This window comes from Pestalotiopsis fici (genome assembly GCF_000516985.1).
Source record: "Pestalotiopsis fici W106-1 unplaced genomic scaffold PFICI_Scf_4, whole genome shotgun sequence".
NCBI classification, from domain to species: domain Eukaryota; kingdom Fungi; phylum Ascomycota; class Sordariomycetes; order Amphisphaeriales; family Sporocadaceae; genus Pestalotiopsis; species Pestalotiopsis fici.
In genome coordinates this window covers 4,337,789-4,357,853 of record NW_006917094.1, presented here as the reverse complement: position 1 = coordinate 4,357,853, position 20,065 = coordinate 4,337,789, and the positions used below count along the sequence as shown (strand labels likewise).

The 20,065-nt window shown below is 50.5% G+C and overlaps 6 protein-coding genes across 6 annotated transcripts; 3 read left to right on the top strand and 3 right to left on the bottom strand.

Moving 5' to 3' along the window:
• Positions 1-14: 14 nt before the first annotated feature.
• PFICI_07301 (uncharacterized protein) lies at positions 15-1,118 on the bottom strand (the record flags this gene model as incomplete). The annotated part of the gene is made up of 1 exon (XM_007835882.1): positions 15-1,118. The coding sequence occupies one exon, from the start codon at positions 1,116-1,118 to the stop codon at positions 15-17; it is 1,104 nt and encodes a 367-aa protein (XP_007834073.1).
• Positions 1,119-3,204: 2,086 nt separating this feature from the next.
• On the top strand, positions 3,205-4,003 carry PFICI_07300 (uncharacterized protein; the record flags this gene model as incomplete). Its single annotated transcript, XM_007835881.1, has 2 exons — positions 3,205-3,721; positions 3,894-4,003. 2 exons carry the CDS (start codon positions 3,205-3,207, stop codon positions 4,001-4,003), a joined length of 627 nt encoding a protein of 208 aa, XP_007834072.1.
• An 811-nt stretch (positions 4,004-4,814) lies between these two features.
• Positions 4,815-6,015, top strand: PFICI_07299 (uncharacterized protein; the record flags this gene model as incomplete). The annotated part of the gene is made up of 2 exons (XM_007835880.1): positions 4,815-5,275; positions 5,334-6,015. 2 exons carry the CDS (start codon positions 4,815-4,817, stop codon positions 6,013-6,015), a joined length of 1,143 nt encoding a protein of 380 aa, XP_007834071.1.
• A 1,258-nt stretch (positions 6,016-7,273) lies between these two features.
• On the bottom strand, positions 7,274-9,884 carry PFICI_07298 (uncharacterized protein; the record flags this gene model as incomplete). Its single annotated transcript, XM_007835879.1, has 2 exons — positions 7,274-9,178; positions 9,642-9,884. The coding sequence occupies 2 exons, from the start codon at positions 9,882-9,884 to the stop codon at positions 7,274-7,276; spliced, it is 2,148 nt and encodes a 715-aa protein (XP_007834070.1).
• Positions 9,885-13,802: 3,918 nt separating this feature from the next.
• Positions 13,803-15,678, top strand: PFICI_07297 (uncharacterized protein; the record flags this gene model as incomplete). The annotated part of the gene is made up of 7 exons (XM_007835878.1): positions 13,803-14,363; positions 14,428-14,540; positions 14,598-14,813; positions 14,873-15,020; positions 15,076-15,117; positions 15,175-15,313; positions 15,383-15,678. 7 exons carry the CDS (start codon positions 13,803-13,805, stop codon positions 15,676-15,678), a joined length of 1,515 nt encoding a protein of 504 aa, XP_007834069.1.
• Positions 15,679-15,843: 165 nt separating this feature from the next.
• Positions 15,844-17,561, bottom strand: PFICI_07296 (uncharacterized protein; the record flags this gene model as incomplete). Its single annotated transcript, XM_007835877.1, has 2 exons — positions 15,844-17,261; positions 17,345-17,561. The coding sequence occupies 2 exons, from the start codon at positions 17,559-17,561 to the stop codon at positions 15,844-15,846; spliced, it is 1,635 nt and encodes a 544-aa protein (XP_007834068.1).
• Positions 17,562-20,065: the final 2,504 nt, after the last annotated feature.

Genomic DNA, 20,065 nt, shown 5'->3' with positions numbered 1-20,065 from the left:
GAAAGACCATGTGCTCAACTACTGAACCCAAGTAGCCACTTTACACCAAGAACAGCGTCGTCGTCTCTCTTCTTGGATGCTTCAAGTTCCGGAAAATTCGACCACCAAACATGAGGATATCCAGGATAGATATCGGCTTTTGTGTCAATTCTACACTCTTCTCTGAGCACCCGCTCATAGATCAAGTTATCATCACGCCCAGGGTCCAGCCCGCAGATTTGAAAGTACGCGGGCGGCAGGTCCATGTGTCCGTACTTGACCCCTGGGTCTTCAGAGTCCTCATAATTCTCGTCCCTGGGATCATGCTGGTCAAAGATGGCCCAGAGTGGCGATTCATGGTCTGGCTGAAAGGCACTCTGAAACATCTCGCTGAGATCAAGGTCAAACACGGGAGCGTCCTTGTTCTGTTCCCGAGCCAGATAATAAGGCCGATAACGCTTTGGAATGTGCTTGTGGCTGATATAGGTGCCGGCCACCAGCATCTGGCCCGTCAGCGGCGGATCGAGCTTCTCGTCCCGGGCCAGATGCGCAATTGAGGCCGCCAGATTGGCGCCGGCGCTGGTCCCGGCGACAATGAAGCCGCGAGACGCATCGCACTGGCGCGGCAAGAGAGGCGCCGCCGGGTCCTGCGGCTTCTGCGTCTCGGCTGCCAAGCGGCGGACCGTGGCCCACGCGTCGTGGATGGACGCCGGGAACGGGTCCGCCGGGGCGAGGCGATAGGTCGGCAGCACCACGACGGCATTGTGCTCGAGCGCTAGACGGCGCGCCAGAGGCACCTGGGACTCGGGGTTCCCGACGCAGTGGCCGCCGCCGTGGAACATTACAACGAGGGGACAGCGTGCCTCGGGGCCAAGGTTGGCTCGGTGGCTGATTAGCAGCCGCAGCCGATGGCCTTCTTTCATGGTGATGTAGCGCTCATGCTCTGCGAGATTCGGCGGTCGGCTCGCTGCCAGCCTCTTTTGGGTCCATGGCAGTGACAGCTCATTGATTTCCTTTAGATCGCTGAGCTGATAGAATGCGCCTCGAGGCACTGGCGTCTTTTCAATCACTTTTTTGAACTCGGGGTCAATGACACCCGTGGCCAAGATTTCCTCTTTTGTCTTTGGTAGCCGAGACATGACTTTGCCTCTCTCTTCTTTGGTGGTCTGCGCTGTACGGAAGAACAATTGGATTTGAAAATGGTTCCGACGTGGTACATGTCCGAATTCCGATTACCTGTGGCACCTTTGACTAGGCGGAGTAAGCATGCATACTGCATGTTGTTGCATGGGCTGCTGACTGGCGCTCGGTTGAGCCAGAGGTCAAACTAGTCATCGCCTGGAATGATTGCGGAGTCACTCCATTGATGTCTTGCCAACTTGGGATTCTATACTCCACATATCTGTGAGTATCGACTGTGTGCTTACATGGGTCACTTCCTGCTTACACAGTTCATCAAGCACCAATTAACTAGGCAAATTAGTTACAGATGAGGTCTATAAGTATATAGGTGGGTTTCCCTTATCTCTTTCCGTATTTTATTCCCCTGGATATCTACACAATTTGTGGAGTTGATGAACATTTTGACTCTTGCAACTTGCAAGGTACTCTGTGCATAGTAAACGACAGAAATTAGTGGGTAACATGCGCATATCTAAGAAGCTTATGCGAAAAACTATCATCAACTCAATAGTGTCTATGAACTAGTTGGAGATCTCACGGGCTCGAGAGTCTTTGTTCACACCAAGACTGTCTTTGGCCGACACTCCAGCTCAACACAAAGCTTCAGACGTTCCCAGATAATCCACACGGTATCCAAGTGGACACCCATTTATTTCTTAAAAGACTCGACATAGTCCTAAATTCACCGTTTTGAACACGTTGTTGCACAAGTACGCCCTAGCTTAGATTCTCTCGAATAGCCATTACTGAATCCTCGTCGGCACCCTGGATTGTCGAATTAGCCTTCGGCGCAATGTTCGAATCGGATGTGTCAATGTTCAGCAAGATCGTGCCAAATAGTAGAAATCACAGCTCGCATCCTACCGATTGGTGCTACTGGCGCGCAACTAAACGTTTCTTGCCTTGGAGTGCTTGTAGAATTATGTATGTGTGTGATGTCTGCATATTCATATCCTCCTAGAATGACATCCTTTGTGATGGATTCATTTGTCGATGCTTCCCCCTGCCATGAAGCAGCTTGGAGTCGGTCCCCCAGCCCGCGCTTTCGCGAACGGCTACGTGCTGGAATTTTGTGGTTTTGTGACCACAGTTTTACATGCAACCAGAAATCATAAGGCCCACAACGACGACAGCACACTGCCGAGGCAACGCCATCTGAGCTTCAAAGTATTGTCTCCCACAAAGCACCTTTCCCTGGGGCAAGCTTTCTAGTCGTCAAATTTTTCGTGCGTTGCCTATCCTTGGTCACAAACTCCCTTTCGACGCGATGCCTCTCAAAGCTGAGGCTTAGGCTGTTCTGGAAGTCTTGAGGTTTCGAAAGAAGCATTGCGGATTGATGCTGGCATGTTTGAAACAGTATGCTTTCGAGTTCTCTTCACAAAAGTCTCTTTGATCAAATCTACCAAAGCCTGAGATCGAATCCTTAGACATAGAATAGGATGTCTTGGAATCGACTCGATGCATTTCGCTGGTTCCTTGCCAGCTCTTCAGGCACAGATGGCTCTAGTGGCTCAATCCCCTATAAACTGAACGAGTCTCAGGCTCCCCAGTCCATGAAGACGCGATGAGGAACAACTTCCTTGGAATCTGAATGCTCAGGACACGGCAGGCTCGACTCATTTCAGAACTTCTTGTTCCGATGCAACCAAGTTTCATTCTCGCCAGAACAAGCACACTACATTTATCTTCATTATACTTTTACCTTCTATCGCCCAACATCCTTGTGTTGTGCCTGGCAAATCTGGCTCAAGAAAACAGCTCTCACGACATCTTTCATCGACCGAAAATATTCTTGGAAATCGAAAAACCTTGCCAGCCCCTTTCTCAGTGCCTGTCGCCAAGAGAAGTACTAGGAGCTGTCTGTGAGGACTCACGAGAACCACCGTTCCGCCTTGCAGTTTGGTCAGTCTACCATCAGCAGCTCTTGGCAGAAACTTTGCAGCTTCGCACAGCCTTCAGAGCCTGCAAGCAGGACTTCCCGATACATCGAGCATCCACATTTCTGACCACTCACGGCATCATAACCAATAATCGCAGGGCGAAATGGAGGCAGAAAAAGGAATGGAGGTGGATGGGATGGAAGATGTCAACATGGCAGATTTCCTGGTGGAAGAGATTTGGCAGACACTGAATTATGATATGCCTGCTCACGATGATGCAACCTTGGGCTTGGCAGACACCAGCGACCAAAGACTGCCCTCGGATCCCACGCAGCCCTGGGATTTGCATCAGCGTATGACACCAACAGGCTACGAGGCAACTCCAGACGCTTTTCTGGAGGCTCCAGCGTCGAGCCTCAATAATGATCATCAAGGCTTCCCACTTGGGACATGCGACAGTGACCGTGGAGGATACCCAAGTGGTGTTGCTATTCCAAATGAGTCCCCACCATATACAGCTTCTCCGCTGAACTTATGCCACGGACTTCCTTACATCCAAGCACCAATAATTCAAGGAGGTGCCCGGGATATTCGAGTCAACCGGCCGCCCATCCCCGCAGCTCGGTCCACTGGACTGCTGCCTTCTGGTAGTACACACTATGTACAAGAGAGTCAATACAGTGAGTCATATCCGCTGTTCCTGCCTAACTATAGGCCTCCTCTCATAGGTATTGCTACGCCACCTGGGGGGTTTTCCACGCGGCTATAGTGGCTGGTTGTATACAAGAAAGAATCACATGGCCATGTAGCAGCGCACGGAAAGGTCTGAGAGCTAACCTGAAATATATAAAGCATCGCCTCTGCCCACTGGCGCCATCTCTTCTGTGGCACCACCACAACGACAGCAACAGCGGCTTTGGGCATACGCTTTTGACGTCTTGCCTAGTAGTCTTCGTAAGTGAGCATTCCCTCCTTTTTGGAATTTTTTATTCTTTCTTTTTCCGAGCCTCCGAGGAAGAGAGAAAAACACAAAACAAGAAAAAAAAAATCATCACAACCCGAAGAGTCATACATCCTGTCTCTTAACACCGAAAAGTATTGGAAAAGGCCGGGATTGAATATTTGGTTGCCTGCCTACCTACTACAAGGGGCCTCCGCCTACCTGCGGTTCATTAGGTACTTACTGTAGGTACCCGACGTGAAGACGCCACAGTTCGGGTTCGCTCACAAGGTTGACGCATCAATTCCAAATTCTAAATTTGGAGATCCGCCCTTGCCTGCTTACCAATTGCCAAGTGGCCTGAGCTCAGCCACTGAAAGATATCCACCACCAAAACGCCCTCCTAAGGATATTTCTCTCTCATTGGTCGCCCTACCGAAACCTGCCCTTAGAATTGTGGCTCGGCTGCCTACTGCCGGCTTTTACCTTTTTTCTCTCTGCTGTTCCGGCTCTCCACTTTTGCCTCTCCGAGATTCCGTGCTCGTGCTCGTGCTCAGCTCAGCTCAGCTCAGCTCTTCTCGCTGCCCTGTCACTTTTGTCGCCTAAGATTTCAGGCCGCTCCAAAAACTGACTGCTTGTGTTACTATCACAATATAGAAGATCCTGCTGTGGTTGAGCATACTATCGCTATCGGTCAGAGGCTCCAGTCGAAACGCCTGGGCGACTTTCGTTTTGAACTGATCCAGTCGCCTTCCTTTGGTAATAACCAGACGGTGCGTCGCTTCATCTTGCCCAAGCGCTTGCGACAAGACGACCGCACACGGCTGTTATTTATGCAAGTATTCAACGGCAACCGCCAGTACAACTCCAAGCTGCCGGGTTATGAGTTCAAGATGGTCCAGGTCTTTGAGCCGAGGCAGTTCCACACTCCGACTGAGGACTACCAGGCTATCGCTGGGCTAGCAGAGGAAGACGGCGTCGATGGCCTCGATCGCTTTGGCGACCACGACATTGCTGATCTAGCTGCTTACACCACTCCCGCCCCTGCTGCTTTCCCGTCGCCAGAGACTCATCCAGATATTGATCTGCCTCACCTGCCAACCATCAACACGACACCAGGCGCAGCCCTCCCCACTCCCAAGGATGACACTGATCTGCATGCTGCCACCCATCGCAGCAAGCCCATCCCCAAGCCAGACCGGGATATCCGGAAGAACGCCCTTGGCAAATACGAATGTACTTGGCCCGACTGCATCGAGGAACAAAAATCGTTCAATCGAAAATGCGAGTGGAAGTAAGTGGTCCCCGTTCACCCCCCGTCTAATGCCACGAGTGCTAATTATTTTCTGTAGCAAGCACATGGACAAGCATGAGCGCCCGTACAAGTGCTTAGCTGAAGGCTGCGAAAAGCTCGCCGGGTTCACTTATAGTGGCGGTCTGCTACGGCACGAGCGTGAAGTCCACGCCAAGCACGGAGGCCCGCGCAACCCACTCAACTGTCCTCATCTTAATTGCAAGAGACATTCTGGTAAGGGCTTCTCGCGTCTGGAGAACCTCAATGAGCATCTGCGCCGAGTCCATACCAATCTAGGCCCCCTGGCGTCCGGTGACGAGGCGGCCGAGGACGGCGATAGCGTTACCGCGTCCTCGGAGCCTGGCCAGCAAGCTCTGCCGACTTCGATCCAATTTCCAACGGCCGCACAGCCGCAGGCTCTGCCCTCGCCCCAGATTGCTTCGGTGCTACCCCAGAAGCGTATTCTAGAGGATCCAGAGGACGACGGCCCGGCCGAGGTCAAACGGTTGCGCAAGTCTGAGGAGACTCTGACTCGCATCAATGCCGAGCTCAGTCGACAGCTTAACCTTCACAAGCAGCAGGCCGAAATCGCAGCTTCGACCCAGGAGAGCCAGCAAACCGAGATTGAAGCTCAGAAGCGCCAGATCATGGCCATGATGGGCGAGATGCAGGCTCTTCGCAATCAACTGGCTCAAGCTGATCAGCAGAATACGGTCATGATGCAAGAGGCTTTCCACTAGTTCGAGCAAGAACTATCGGCGTTTTGAAGGTTTTTCTTTGTTGGGCTTTTGCCCTTTTTTCTGTTCTGATTTTACGTTTGCTCGTCGACACCAAAGATACCCCTCTCGCGTTTTTTTCTTGTCGGTTCTCTCTCCGTTCACATGATACACATTGCATAGACGGGCGTTTATTGGTCTAGTTTTGAAAGAGTTGATTTGTTACTCCTGTGTTACCACACACAGTCGGCGTCTGACACTTAGAATGGACCACGGATATTGTGTGAAGCATCACATCACATGAATGTACTCTTTGGAGGACTGAGTTGGCAAGGGGCCAGTGTGGACGCGCTCAAGGCTTCACCATCATACGCTCTTGTCTTTGTTACCCCCTTTCGCGACGGCGGCGATGACTGGTTTTGGCGTAGTCAATGGAGCTCCTCAATAAGATACAAAGGCAAGGGGGCATTTTCTTACAGTGTGCTCCGATTCTTTCTGAACGGCGATCGCTCTAATTGCGAGTTCATTAGAGGAGACTGGATTTGATTGTTTCCTTTTTTTTCTTTTTCTTTTTGAGGATTGTCGATGAAGTCACTGCTTATGCTAGTGAACATCTTCGCATGTCACGATCAATACTCTGATCTCGCCATGGAGTTTGAGAGAAGAAATTGTATAATACACAGAAATACTTCAACCAGATTGGAAAATGACCCAATTGTATAGAGCTACATTCAACAATAACAACGAATCGAGGCATCACTCGATGCCACCTATCACTTTTATCTAGCTACTCCCATAAGCTGTATGTGTCCACATGATTCAGAGCTATAGTCACACGTTCTGTGGGGGCAAAGTGCTTGTATTAACAATTTGGTGTTCTTATTATTCGATTTCTGGATAGTTTTACTATATTATATGACATATGAAAGTGGTATTTGTGGATGGGGAAACGCAGCATTGCGACCATGTCCGACTTCGAGGCATTCTTCTTCCACTTATCCAATACTGAACAGTCGCCGCCCTAATGAAGCCGAGTTGATCTCTCGACATGACAAAATTTCCCCAGATAAAACAAACGAACTATGGGCTCTTGGGCCGTGGGCCGTGACGGGTATCATCTTTTAAACCTAAATCAAACTCCTCCTCCCAACGCATATTTGAACGAATGGAGAAACAAGCGCCATCCCCAATGCTAGTAGTGTAATAAAAAATAAAATAAAAAGGTAAGGTAACGCCATGTGTGCATGCATGCTTGGTCCGTGATTAATTGTGTGCTTGGGCTTTACTCAGCCAAGCCTTCCAGGAGGGCATCGTGGTCAACCTGGTCTGGATTGACTTTTCCCGGATCACGTTTTTGATGGGCTGCCATGTATTCATGGAACCCAGGAATGGCGCCAATCTGATTGATACCGGGTGATCGGCCAAAGTCCTTGGCGGATGGTTTCTCCTTGGGTTTGGGAAGTGTGCCACCTTCCGAGGCGCCACCTTTCCAAGGTCGCCAGCCCACCCAAGAGCTTATTTTCGAGGGGCCGTTCGGCGTAGGGCCGGATACCGACCGCAAGCTACCGACAGAGGGCGCATAACGTTCCCGCAGAACGAGACTGCCCATTTGGGAAGGACTTCGGGACAGCATTGGACTAGCCGTGATGGTGCTGCTTGCCGTGATAGAGGTCGCATTGCTAATGTGACGTAGTGTCATTTGAGTAGGTCGCGACTTGAGGGTGTGAATATCAAGACCTCCTGTCAGCGACATGATCGATTCATGCGATACTGCCCTCCGGTGACCACGCTGTGGGCCACGATCATCTTCTGTCTCTCCGCTGATGTAGATATCAACCTCGTCCATCGAAGTGTTCGGGTCGCGTGACGAAGTTTCATCGTCGGCACCAGATTCGTCCGTGACGATACCTAGATCTGGCACCTCTTCCAATCCGTCTCCCTCCTCGACAATAGTATGCGTATGCGCATGATTTGGGACGTCGAGGGAGTAGGCGCTGGGCAGTTGAAAGCTTCGTGCCGACAAGTTCGAAGGAAGCTTGCGGTGTCCCCGCCAGGCGGGAGACATTGGGTCAACACTGGTGACTGGCGAGGCTGGCCAAGAGTCCGTGGACGCGGGATCGAAGAGTGAGTTTCGCGCATTGGAACGCGGCGAACTGGGCGCCGAGGATGGCGCAAAGTCGGATGCCTGTTCAGACATAATGGACAGGCGACTCGACATTATCGAATTTATTGAATCCCGCGGTCCTCTTCGCCAGGTCGAGGTAGGTGGCGTTGCTGGAGGTATGAAACCGCCAGGTGTGAGAACCTGGCGCTTCTTCTTGGTCTTTTTGGATTCAACCTTTGGTGTGACGTGGTAGTGATGGTGGATATGGAGCTCCTGAGAAACCGCAGGTACAGGTCTTTCTGGGGATTTCTTGGTTTCTAGTTCCGCTCTCAGGGTGGGTGCAGTTCTAGCATCTCCGTCATCTGCTGGCTGATGGTACATGAGCTCCTCCCGCAACGCTTGAATCTCGTCGTTTGAATTCATGAGCATCTCCCGCAGCTCCACAATGTTTTGCTGAAGACTGGTGTTGTCTTGCAGAAGGTCACGGACAAAGTGTGATACTACAGTCGATCCGCTTCCACCACCCATTGTTTTGGCTGCAGCCGCACCCTTTAAGCGACCGGCAGCCGTGTTCAATTCCTTTTCAAGTTCGCGTTGTTTTTCCATGCGTCCCATTACTTCGGCATGACGCTCACGTTCTTCCTTGCTCTCTTGCTCCATCCTCTCGAGCTGCACCTGAAGGTCGATAATTCCCCTCTCCGCTCGTTGCCATCTCGCCATGGATGTGCGAGCTTCTTCGTGTTTCGTACTTAGAGTTGTTTGTAATTGTTCTTGTTCTTGCTCGAGGAACGCAATCTGCCTCTCCAATGATTCGGCTCGTGCGGTCTCTGTCTCTAGGCGGCGTATGATTTGTTGCGAAGACAGCAAGGACGCCTCGAGGGACTTGATATGCGCCTCCGAGTCGGATACGGTCGTGTTCAGTGATTCCAGCTGATCCAGCAGAGTTCTGTTCTCTTCAATCGTACGGGCGTTCTTAGCCTCCAGATCTTTGTTGTCCATCTCCAGTTGCTCGATCCTACTCGTGAGCTCCAGGTGATCTCGTTCAGCGTCGGCCATGTACGATTCGTGACGTGCTAGCAGCGCCTGTAAACCAAACATTAGACATTTGACTTGAGCCATGATGCAAATATTGGTAAAATTGCGATTTATTCCAACTAAGCAGGAATGCGCTTGGGCAAACGAGAGAGGGTATGAAGACATCAGTAGTGGGGTTTATCACATTCCTGGGAGGTCATATATGGGATGGGTCATGGACGGGTATGTCGTGTATGTCCTAGAGGACCATGATGCAGGCGTAGGGAGTCGTAAGAGACGGTTTGCAAAAGCAATTCATAGCCAGGACAGCACGACTTACTGGTCCTATATGCTTACCGCTCGTCACTCCCATTGCATCATGGCAGCCAGTGGGGGGTAACGACGACTGAACAACAAAAACAAGTACAGTCTTAAACGCCCCCTCCAAAAAACTGAGACAATCATGGCTTTGGCGGTTGCCGCCCCCAGTAGAGACACTTCGACAGCGGCAGAGGTAAACTTAACAACGTACCTTTCCTATCCGTGCTGCATTGTGCACATCCTTCTCAACGCTATCCAGAATGGAGTTGCTGTGTCTTAGAAAGACACATTCGGCCGAACCACAGCAGCATTTTAGCGACGGGTTGTCGCTGCGAGCAGAGACAAGCGCTGGAGCGAGGAGGAGTTGTTGTTGTTGTTGATGATGTTCTGATTCAGCGTCTACGCCCGTTTCTGCGCCTACCTCGAGTAGAGCTGAAGAATATGGTTCGGCCATCGTGGGGTAGAAGAGGAGTAGTACAGTAGGGGACTGCAGCAACGGGATGCAGAGGCGGCGGCGGCGCGAGTTTACTTGGACAGACTCTCGGGTGTGGCTTCGCAGAACCGTGGGACCATGACCATTGACAAGCAGGCAGGTGCACTACAGGCGCATGGCAGTAAGGTTTTCTTTCGGGCAGCAACGTTGTCGCGTGGTGCTGGTTTTCGACAGGACAAAGGACGATAATTCGAAATGCAGTGTGAGTCAAATGGTTGCAGTCTCTTCTTCTTCTTCTTCTTCTTCTTCAGCAGGGCGGTGAAAGTATTATTCCTCCTTTCTTCCTATTCGCGTGCGACCCGAGGCCGTTAAAGTTTTTGCTCGCGTGTTTAATGACGCTTGCTTTCGTTTCGGCCTCAGGGTCGTCTTTTCCTTTGGAGTTGAAACTAATGAATTATGATAGTTGCAATGGACGGTGGAGTTTGGCCCGTCCTCGACCGACCGACCGCCACCCGGGGGAGCTCGAATCTCCAGCTGGAGTGGGGTTCACCTGGTACAGGCTGTGGGCGCATTGCCAACCATGGTTCGTTCGTTGATGTGGATATACTTGTTGTTGCTGTAGGATTTGTTGTCTCGCAGCGCAAGGCAAAGTGGGCATCCCTCTCTTTTGGTTTAAGGCTCCCTCCCAATGAGTGGCTTGGCTGTCAACCTGCGTGTCGGTGTGTCATCAGTGCCAGAGTCATATGGCGTAGTAGTCGAGCGAGTGCCACACAAAGAGATCGGCAGTTGGAGAGACAGTCAGTCGAGAAAAAAAGAGGCCCGTGGGCGCGACTGATGAAAAAGGTTGCAAACGGAACAAAAACAGCACAGAACGGCGACGATGGACTAAAAGCAATAATCTAATTGATATTAGGACGCGGTAGGCAAAGAGGGAGAGGAATATGTAGTGTACTATGTAGTATTTGTATGTTCGAAAGAACTAATGCACAGGCGATGCGACGCGCCAGCAAATGGGTACATGTAGCCTGTTTCTGCACATGGTCAGGTGCATCTTGGTATCTGTATCTGTTCATCCACAAGAGTTTTAGACCCGGTCGTCGCGTTCCTATTCTGCCATTTTACCAGCTTTTTATGCAATCTGACAGGCAAAGGCCCGCGCGCAATACCTTTTGCCAGGTTGCACCAGGTTTGTCGCATATCGCCAATATCGACCAGGTTCTTGGGTTTCTTGGGTTTCTTGGGCACACCTCATGGGCCATGCCCACATGCCTTATGACGACAAAGTCTACAGAGTACAAGTCGCTCAATGGTCTGACGCTGGGCCGCTGACACAGAGGCCCAATACAGAAGCATCACAGCCTATCGTGACCCTACACCAGCCACCGACGTCCCAACGCTTCTTTCCCTTTTTATCACTTTTTGTTTTATATCTGATGCCAGCCATTTTTATTCCCTTCATCTTTCGTTGATTATTGAGTGCGTGCATAGGGAAGAACCAAGTACATACGGGCTGGTGTGACTTGCTTCTTCCACCCACCAAATTATGCCTCAACGAGTCAGCCCGCATGTTCATTCAGGTACCCGTTCACTAATGTAGTCAACTGGGGTCACCCAGGCACCGGGAGATCTCATTTCGGGGGGCCGAGATTGACGCAGGGCACAGGTTCACTGACAGTACCTATTTTCTTGCCCATCCCAAGAGAAGCGAACCACGAGAGATAAAAGGTCTCATGATTCCAACCAGACGATGTTTGCTTGCCTCGTAATTTGCAGCATGATGATAATATTTTATACTTTTTGTTGGCTCTGTTATTGTTCAGCATCTGTCTGCTGGCCCTGCCCTCTTTATCCGTCCCACGCGTTTCTCGAACTCCACTTGTGCTGTGCCTCGCTTGCTGCGGCGTCTTGCCTGCAATGGCCCTTCTTCTCTCAATCTTGCAGCTTGCTTGGCCCGCTGTCATTTCCGGTGTTGCAGAATTTGTACAGCGGTAACTGATAACGTAGATTAGTGTGGACGAGACAAAAATAAGCAAACAAGACATGAGCACGAAAAAATTTGCTAGCTCCATGCTTTTTGTGCTTGTTAATGAGGCATGTTAACGAGGTGCCATGGATAATGTAATCCATATTGCCCAGCTCACAGCCACGAACCACTGAACCGGCTTGTACGGCTATCGAAGGCTTATGTCATAAATGTAGTGCGCATGATAGTAGTTCATCACAATCAAGAACGATGGTGAATATACCTTAATGTAGACATTGGGCTCTGTTTTATTTGCCTGAAGTCGGCTGCTAATAATTCGGCTCTCATTACAATCAATGCATTAAATTGTCACAAGCCTCATGTTACCTGACGATGAGGGACAGAATACAATGCAAACGAGTAGATAATAATGGTCGTCAGTTGAACCAGAGTAATTCTGGATTATTGACACACCGCTGTAAAGACATACCCTGGCACCTGGGTAGAGGATCGCCAGGGTGATTCACAAATTGTGGTGAAGGAGCCACTGAAAAGCTCAGACTCATGAGACTATTTACTACTATGCTGATTGGCAACCAGGTATACAATTCGGGGCCTGATGAATTTGACCTCTCGACTAATAGGCAGTCACTCAACTGAGAGATTGTTTGGGCCATTGCAAAGCGTCCGTAACCATCTACCAGTTCCTGAAGATGATGGCAAGTATGTTCATATCTTTCTGTAATGATTTTCTTGGCTATTGACCATTACATGATGGGTCTTGTGATGCTCGTGTATAGCCAGGGGAGTTGAGCATTTTCGGATGGGCACCGAAAGAAGCGCCGGGCTCAGTAGGATATCCAGTCGTTGGTGGATCATCTTTCACTCACGATGCCCACCAGGGCGGGCTCTCTACTATTATTCTCCACTAGTTTAGTATGCATAGACATAATATCAAATAAATTCCAATTTTCTCAACAGCAACCAATCAAGTGGTCAGCCGATCAACGGCGGGCATTACTGAGACACAACATCTCCCAAAAACGGTCGCTTTAGCTCACTTGGGAGAGCGCCAGACTGAAGCCCCAAACTTCAGGACCTTGATATCTGGAGGCACTGTGTTCGATCCACAGAAGCGACATTTCTCTTTTTGCATTTTTGCTGAATTGAGTCGTAGTCTTTTTGTTTACATTCAAATAAGAAGATGCACTTGCATCATGAATATGACTTTTTGTTTGCGTTTGTGCAAGCAAATAATCACTTTGGGGCCGGAAATCATGATCTTGATCGGCTGCTGATTTGAATGCCGATCCCGATTAAGCCAAACAACCTGGGCAGACTGCAGATACCAGAACATTCAATTATTTTTGCTTGATAGTCACCTAATAATTCTATTAAATAATAGAAAAAGGCCTTAATAAAACTCCTAATGCACAAGGGATTCCGATAAATATCTAGGGTTGGCTTTTGTGATAGTATCAGTACTTGCCGTTAGAATAAAGCAAGTTTCCCGGGGCACTATATACCCTCCAACGACACTATACCTGAGCGCTTGTTTATACTAAAACCGATACCAGCCGTGGTTTTTTTACACTTGATACGCGATAGCATCCGTTTGCCTTATACTGCGGCATTCGATCTCCGTCCATACCGCATTGTGCAGATCTGATCCACTTGATAAGTGCCATATCGAACCGCCATCAACTGAGTCAGTACCCCGTCCCTAAACATTGGAGTCTGGTTGTTTCATGAGAATCGTCCCGGCATGGATATGCAAGATAAGAACCCAACCGATGCATCGAACCATGCTGCATTATGCTCTATCCATATCGTACATATCTATTATACATCATATCAATATCAATTCGATTTATAAAACATGCAGTGCCCCAAGTAGTCTGACCATTGACATAGCCTCTCTGTATTATATCATTTGACGTGAGGTGTAGCTGAACCAGTCTGTCAAAACCGCCATCATGGACGCCGACGAGAAAAAGTCATTGCCAGATACGGCAGAAAAGAGGCCCGAAGTCGACATCGAGGCCGGCGCCACGGAGCTGCAAACATCCATGGGCGATTCTGCTGCTGCGGCTGCTACTCCTCCTCCAGACGCACTCATCCTCGACCGGCAGCTCGAGAAACAAGTAGTCCGCAAGCTCGACTGGCATCTGGCACCAATGTTTGCCGCCCTGTACTTTGTAGCCTACCTCGACCGGAGCAACATTGGCAACGCCTCCGTCGCCGGCCTCAACACGGACCTGGGCCTCTCGGACCCGCAGTACAGCACCGCCGTGAGCGTCTTCTTCGCCACCTACGTCGCCCTGGAGCTGCCCGTCGTCCTGCTCACGCAACGCGTCGGTCCGCACCGTGCCATTGCCGTCATGTGTCTGAGCTGGTCTGCCGTTACCATTGGCACCGGGTTTGTCAAGGGGTTTGGGGATCTTATCGCCACGCGCGTGCTCTTGGGCTTGTGTGAGGCTGGATTCTTTCCGTGCTTGGTCTTGTATATCTCCATGGTGTATAAGAAGGAGGAACAGGTGAGATTGTCTACATTGTGGTATCCGGCCATCTGTTTTCTAATACATGGCTTGTGCTTGCCAGGGTCTCCGTCAAGCCTATCTATTCTCTGCTGTAGCCTTAGCCGGCATGTTTGGCGGTCTTATTGCCACCGGTATAACATATATCGGTAGAGTACACGGATTGGAGTCATGGAGGTTGGTATCGAAACCCCACACTCAGTCCTGAATCTGAATGCTAATGAAGACATATAGCTGGCTCTACATCATAGAAGGATGCTTGTCCGTTCTGGCCGCCTTTTGGGTCTTCTTTGGCCTGCCCGCCCGGCCAGCCGAAGCCAAATTCCTGACAGCGGAGGACAAAAAGGTCATGGCCGTCCGAGAGGCCCAGCGCGCACAATACCTGGGCAATCTTCATTTCGAGTGGTCCGAGGTGGTAAAGGCAGTGGTTGATCCCAAAGTCTGGTTTACGTATGTGATGATGCAATCTCCCTTTTCTGGACCATGCCTCTGACCGTCATTGAACACAGTGCCTTTATTCAATTCTTCCAGGATATCATTTTATACGGATTTAGCACCTTTTTGCCTTCAATCTTGAAACTGGATCTTGGGTATACCTCGTTGCAGGCGCAGTACTTGAGTGTACCGGTTTACGCACTCGGGGGTATAAGCTTCTTGGTAAGAACACGCGAACTCCTTCATATTGAGAGCGTACTGATATTTGACGGTACAGACTGCCGCTTTCTTGAGCGACAAATGGAGGCGTCGTGGTACTGTAAGTAATGCCTTCTTGCGACACGATTTATGACAGCTTCCTAAGTTGGGATTATAGGTGCTTCTAACCCTCGATATCTTTGCCGTCATTGGCTATGCGATCCTGCTTGGAGTACCCAACCGCCCGAGCATTCGCTATTTTGCGTGCTACATGATCGCCATCCCAATCTACTGCGGTCCTGGCCTCAATCAAGCCTGTAAGTTGCTTTATCCACCATTATGATAAATTTCGTGCTGGTGACTTGGTTATATTGACGGATGTCCAGGGGTTGGTAACAACATGGCGCCTCATTACCGGCGTGCCACGGCAATCGGCATACAGCAAACGATTGGAAATCTTGCCGGAGTCGTCGCACCTCAGGTTTACCGAGCTGCCCCATATCGACTGGGCCACTGGTGCTCTCTTGCTTCTGCCTTGATCAGCATGGGTCTCATTGCTAGTCAGATTGGCTACTTGTATATGCTGAATCGAAAGAAATCGCAAATTTGTCGAGGCGACCGGGCAGACGATCGCACAGAAACTTCTGGCGAAGGAGACTTGGACTTCCGATACGTTTACTAGAATGAGATGTATTTGGCGCCTACACAGTCAGGAGATTTGCAACTATCAATTGAAAATAAAATAGATTACTACGCTTCGTTGCTATGCTTAGCATGTTCAAATATATCGTTTTGGTGTTGGCTCAAGTATTCGGGGTTGACCACGGACCTCATCTGGTCTTGGAATCTACTCTGGAGGTCCGGTGGATAGAATATCGAGCCCACTCTTAATTTGGCTCTTGGACGGCATTTTGTCTCTGCGCATCAACTCTGCGGCCTGGGCCATGACTGGATCTCGGCCCATACTGGCCAGTGCCACGACAGTCTCGCCCTTGGTGTAGTATGCGACAAAGTTGTTCTCCTCAGGCTTGCCCTCCAGAATAAGATCATCGTAACCGCCAGCCGTGTTACCGCAGTATCGAAGCTGAGCACCTAGAGCAGACCAAAAGATGGGCGTAAACTTCTCGGGTTTCAGCGTGGGGTTAGCGACGTGTCTAGCAACGACACGACCAGACTGTTGTGCGACATTCCAGTGCTCAATGCGGATGTATTTGCCATCTCCACCAGGTCCGTGGTAGGGGAAGGACGAAATGTCTCCAATAGCGTAGACGTCCTTGAGTCCAACAACCGACAGGTTTTCGTCGGTCTTGAGGGAGCCATCATCTTCCAGACGGACCACCTTATTGTCTCTCAAGTATTCTGTCGCTGGTGAAACTCCGATACCCAGAATGACAAGATCAGCCTCGAGTTTGGTTCCGTCCTTCAAAACAACTGATCCGACATTGGAAGGATCGGAGCCAGAAGGGTCTGCCTTGTCAACGGCGGCGTTCATGAAGAACTTGACCCCCTTGCCTTCAAAGGCCTTTTGCAACCCGACGCCGATTTCTTTACCGAGAATGCGCTCCAGAGGCGCACCCTCCATTCCAATGACTGTTACATCGTTGTCGCTCGCGGTTGCATTGGCGACTTCCATGCCGATAAAACTGCTGCCAATAATGACAATCTTCTTGCCCTTCTTCTCGCCGATGGCGGCTGTGATGGCCTTTGTATCCTTGACCGAGCGAAGCGGGAAGATGTTGCCCAGCACTTTGAAGCCTTGAAGTGGTAGATTACGAGGAGTACCACCTGTTGCCAAGACCAGCTTGCTGTAGGTGAATTTGCCAGCTCCCTTGGTGACGACAAACTTGTCAGAAAAGTCAACACCAGTCACCTCGTCCTGCACGACCTCAACTGAAGCACTCTTGTACCAGTCGGCGTTTCTCCACTCCAGCTTGGAAGCATCAGCAATCAGGGCCTTGGAGAGCTTGGTTCGGTCGAGCGGTAGATTGCCCTCGTTCGTAACCATGGTGACATGACCGCTGTAGCCATTTTCCCTGAGACCTTGGATCAAACCCATTGCACCAGCACCTCCGCCGACTACCACGATCCGGTCGCCTTCGACTTGACCGCTGGAGCTCTTGAGGTTGGGCTGTCGTCGGCCGGCTTTAATCGTGGCTTCATCGCCAGAAATGTACACGGCGCCGTCTTTCTCGGTTACTTTGAAAACTGGGAGGGCATCCAACGCTGGAGCATCCTCGACGTCGCCCGTCTTTGCACTGAAGCAAGCTATTCGGGTGATCCAGAAGTTAGAGCGATACAATAGAAAGTTGGGAGGAATAAGGAGCGTGGAGGCGTTGCCGTAGACTCACCTCCGTGCCAGGGACAAGTGATTCGACCAGATTTGGTCAGGACACCCTTTGCAAGGGGAGCACCGTAGTGAGTGCACTTTGGGCCAATTGCTTGAATCTTGCCGGCGGCGTTGACGAGTAGAACTTTGGCACCTTCAATGCCCTCGACGTCGACTTCCCGCTTCTCACCGGGTTGGAGCGTCAGAGCGGTGACGTCCTTGAGCTTGAACTCGGACATGTTGCGGTTGTGGGAAATGTATACAGGTTTGAAGTTGGAGAAGATGGTACGATTACTGAGTACTGATGGGATGCGAAATTGAGTAGGGCGCGGTAGGAAAGCTCTCACGGACTGCATTGAAGATGGGAAGAAGAGGAGGAGGCACGGGGGTCAATCTTTCACCACTGAAACACTACAGATATGATACAGAGATACGGCCTGTGGTCAGCGAATAGTACCTTGCTTGTTGAGGGGTAGGTAGGTAGGCAGGCGGCAGGGGGCTCCCCTCTTGAACGTAGGTAGCACGCAATAGGAAGAAGGAGGGATCGATTTGGGTGACTGCACGAAGGGCTGGGCTGCGTGATGGCTACATTGGATCCTATTCGTGAGTATTTGCTTTACCCGTATCTGTCTTACCTGCCTCGATTCTTGCCGCTACGTGCTGACCGACCCTGAGCAACAGAGCATCTATTACCACTACTACTGCTGCTTAGCCTGCGGGTTTCTCTCCAAATTCCACGATGAACCGATGTCCCCGGACAATGTAGTGGGGTATCGAGATGCCAGACGGAAAGTCAACAGCCCATTCACAGCACTCATGTCGTAATCCATGGCTGTTGCATGGTAATCCAGAGCTTTTGAGTGGTTGGCTTCGGGGAGCTCCCATGTCTGACATCATCGTTTGGTGGTCGATAAACCCCACCGACGTAGCGACAGGGGAGCTCTGACCACCTCTTAACTCCGACACGCATTCGAAAGAGAAGAGACCGTTCTGGAGGCAATGGGGAAAGGAAGCGGCGGACTTGCTCAGACAGACTTGGGTGCCTTTTCCAGTGAGGGAAAAAAAAAAAAAAAAAAAAAACTATAAGTCTTCAAACTCAATTGCGGATTGGTGTTTCGTGCCAAACGCTCATGGTTGTAAGACTGCACCTTGTTTTGGCATCGTGATTGGCAGAGCGAGCACCCTTTTTGTGCCTTTGGCCATTTCCGAGTCAAGATATTGCTGGTCTCGTTCAAAATCTGCTAGTCTTGCTTATTATGTGCCGTCAGTAAATGCCCGAAGGTCGCCCGGACTACCGGGCACGGCGGCTGTGCTCGAATCAGCCGTTTGAATGAAACAGAAACGGCGCAAATGTCTGGCTTTTGAGTCGTTGCAGATGGTGGAATGGTCTTGCAAGAACGATACTCCTGGCTAATGCATTGTGTCAGTACAGAGTAGTACTGGAAAGAGATATAATGCACCGTCAGGATTCATGCAGACTCAAGGCCGCTAAACCTGCATTGTTTCCAACAACAGAAGCACGCGTTGTGTCTTGAAGGACAACTCGACCTCAAAATATGCTGGGCTCGTATTCTGTTGAAATCTTCGGCTTGTTGAGTCGTCCGGCACCAACGATGTTGCAAGCTCGACAGAAACGAGCTGTAACATGGTGCTACTGTGTAATCGGGAATAAGACCCTTGATCTCCGGATACGGGAACTAGCCCTAGGACCTCAAGCAAGAATAGAAATACCTGAGGATACGCCGGTAAGCAAACCGAAAAGCAACGGGCTGTCGGGCAGACCCTGGTATGCCAAGAGTGACAAGATGATGATACATGGTCTTCCGAGATTGTTCATTGCGGTCGTCTGGCTGGCGAACCATCAAACTTCCGCACATGAGAGAAAACGAGGAAAAAGTGAACGTTTTGCGGCTCGGATCTCGAGCAATATCTACCTACCTTGATCCCCTGGGTTCTCCACGGTGCTCCATAATCACCTCAATCGTCATGTTGGATCGCTGCTTTCCCCAGGCACACAAGCAACACAGTACGTAAGTAGTGCTGAACGCGCTTGGCCGGATCCTTGAAAGGTATCACAGTCAAGTCGTCGACAAGATGGACCTTCCATCAACTGGCTGTGGCAGACAACCGATGCCATCTCGTGCAATACAAGGCGAACAGTGTAGACCCGACCTTCAGCCTCAATCACTAATTATACAGCTGGACGGACAAATGCTCCAGTTGGAAACTCATAACAGTGCTGTTTCTTACCCGAGTTGGAACCTGGCATGAATATGAAGAAGGACGGGCCCTGAGAACCGATCGCTATTTTACGCCTGAGGAACCCACAAAAACTTTTCTGGAAACCCGCGGCGTGCTCCTTATAGTGATTAGCATAAACCAACCGACCTCCACCACCCCTACCCCTGTTCAGCAATGGCTGTCTCGTGCTTTCAGTGGTCGCACTAGAAACACCTTCCGCAAGCGCTGAACCTCCTCGAGGGCATCTCCATAAAACATTGCACCACTTCGTTCATCTATCGGACCGTTGTCCACCGGCGATCAGTGTACATTCCCGTACATAATGTCTATAGACCCACAGGCCTATCCCGGGAGGTCTATCCAAAATCGGGGCTGCCCAGTCCTGATTGAGCAAGAGATCACCAGGCACGCCGTCCTTGGCGACCGCGTCGCTTTGAAACAAGCAACGACAAGCTTCCCGCAAGCCCCGGAATAAACAGTGGCCCTATGACGCTACATGACC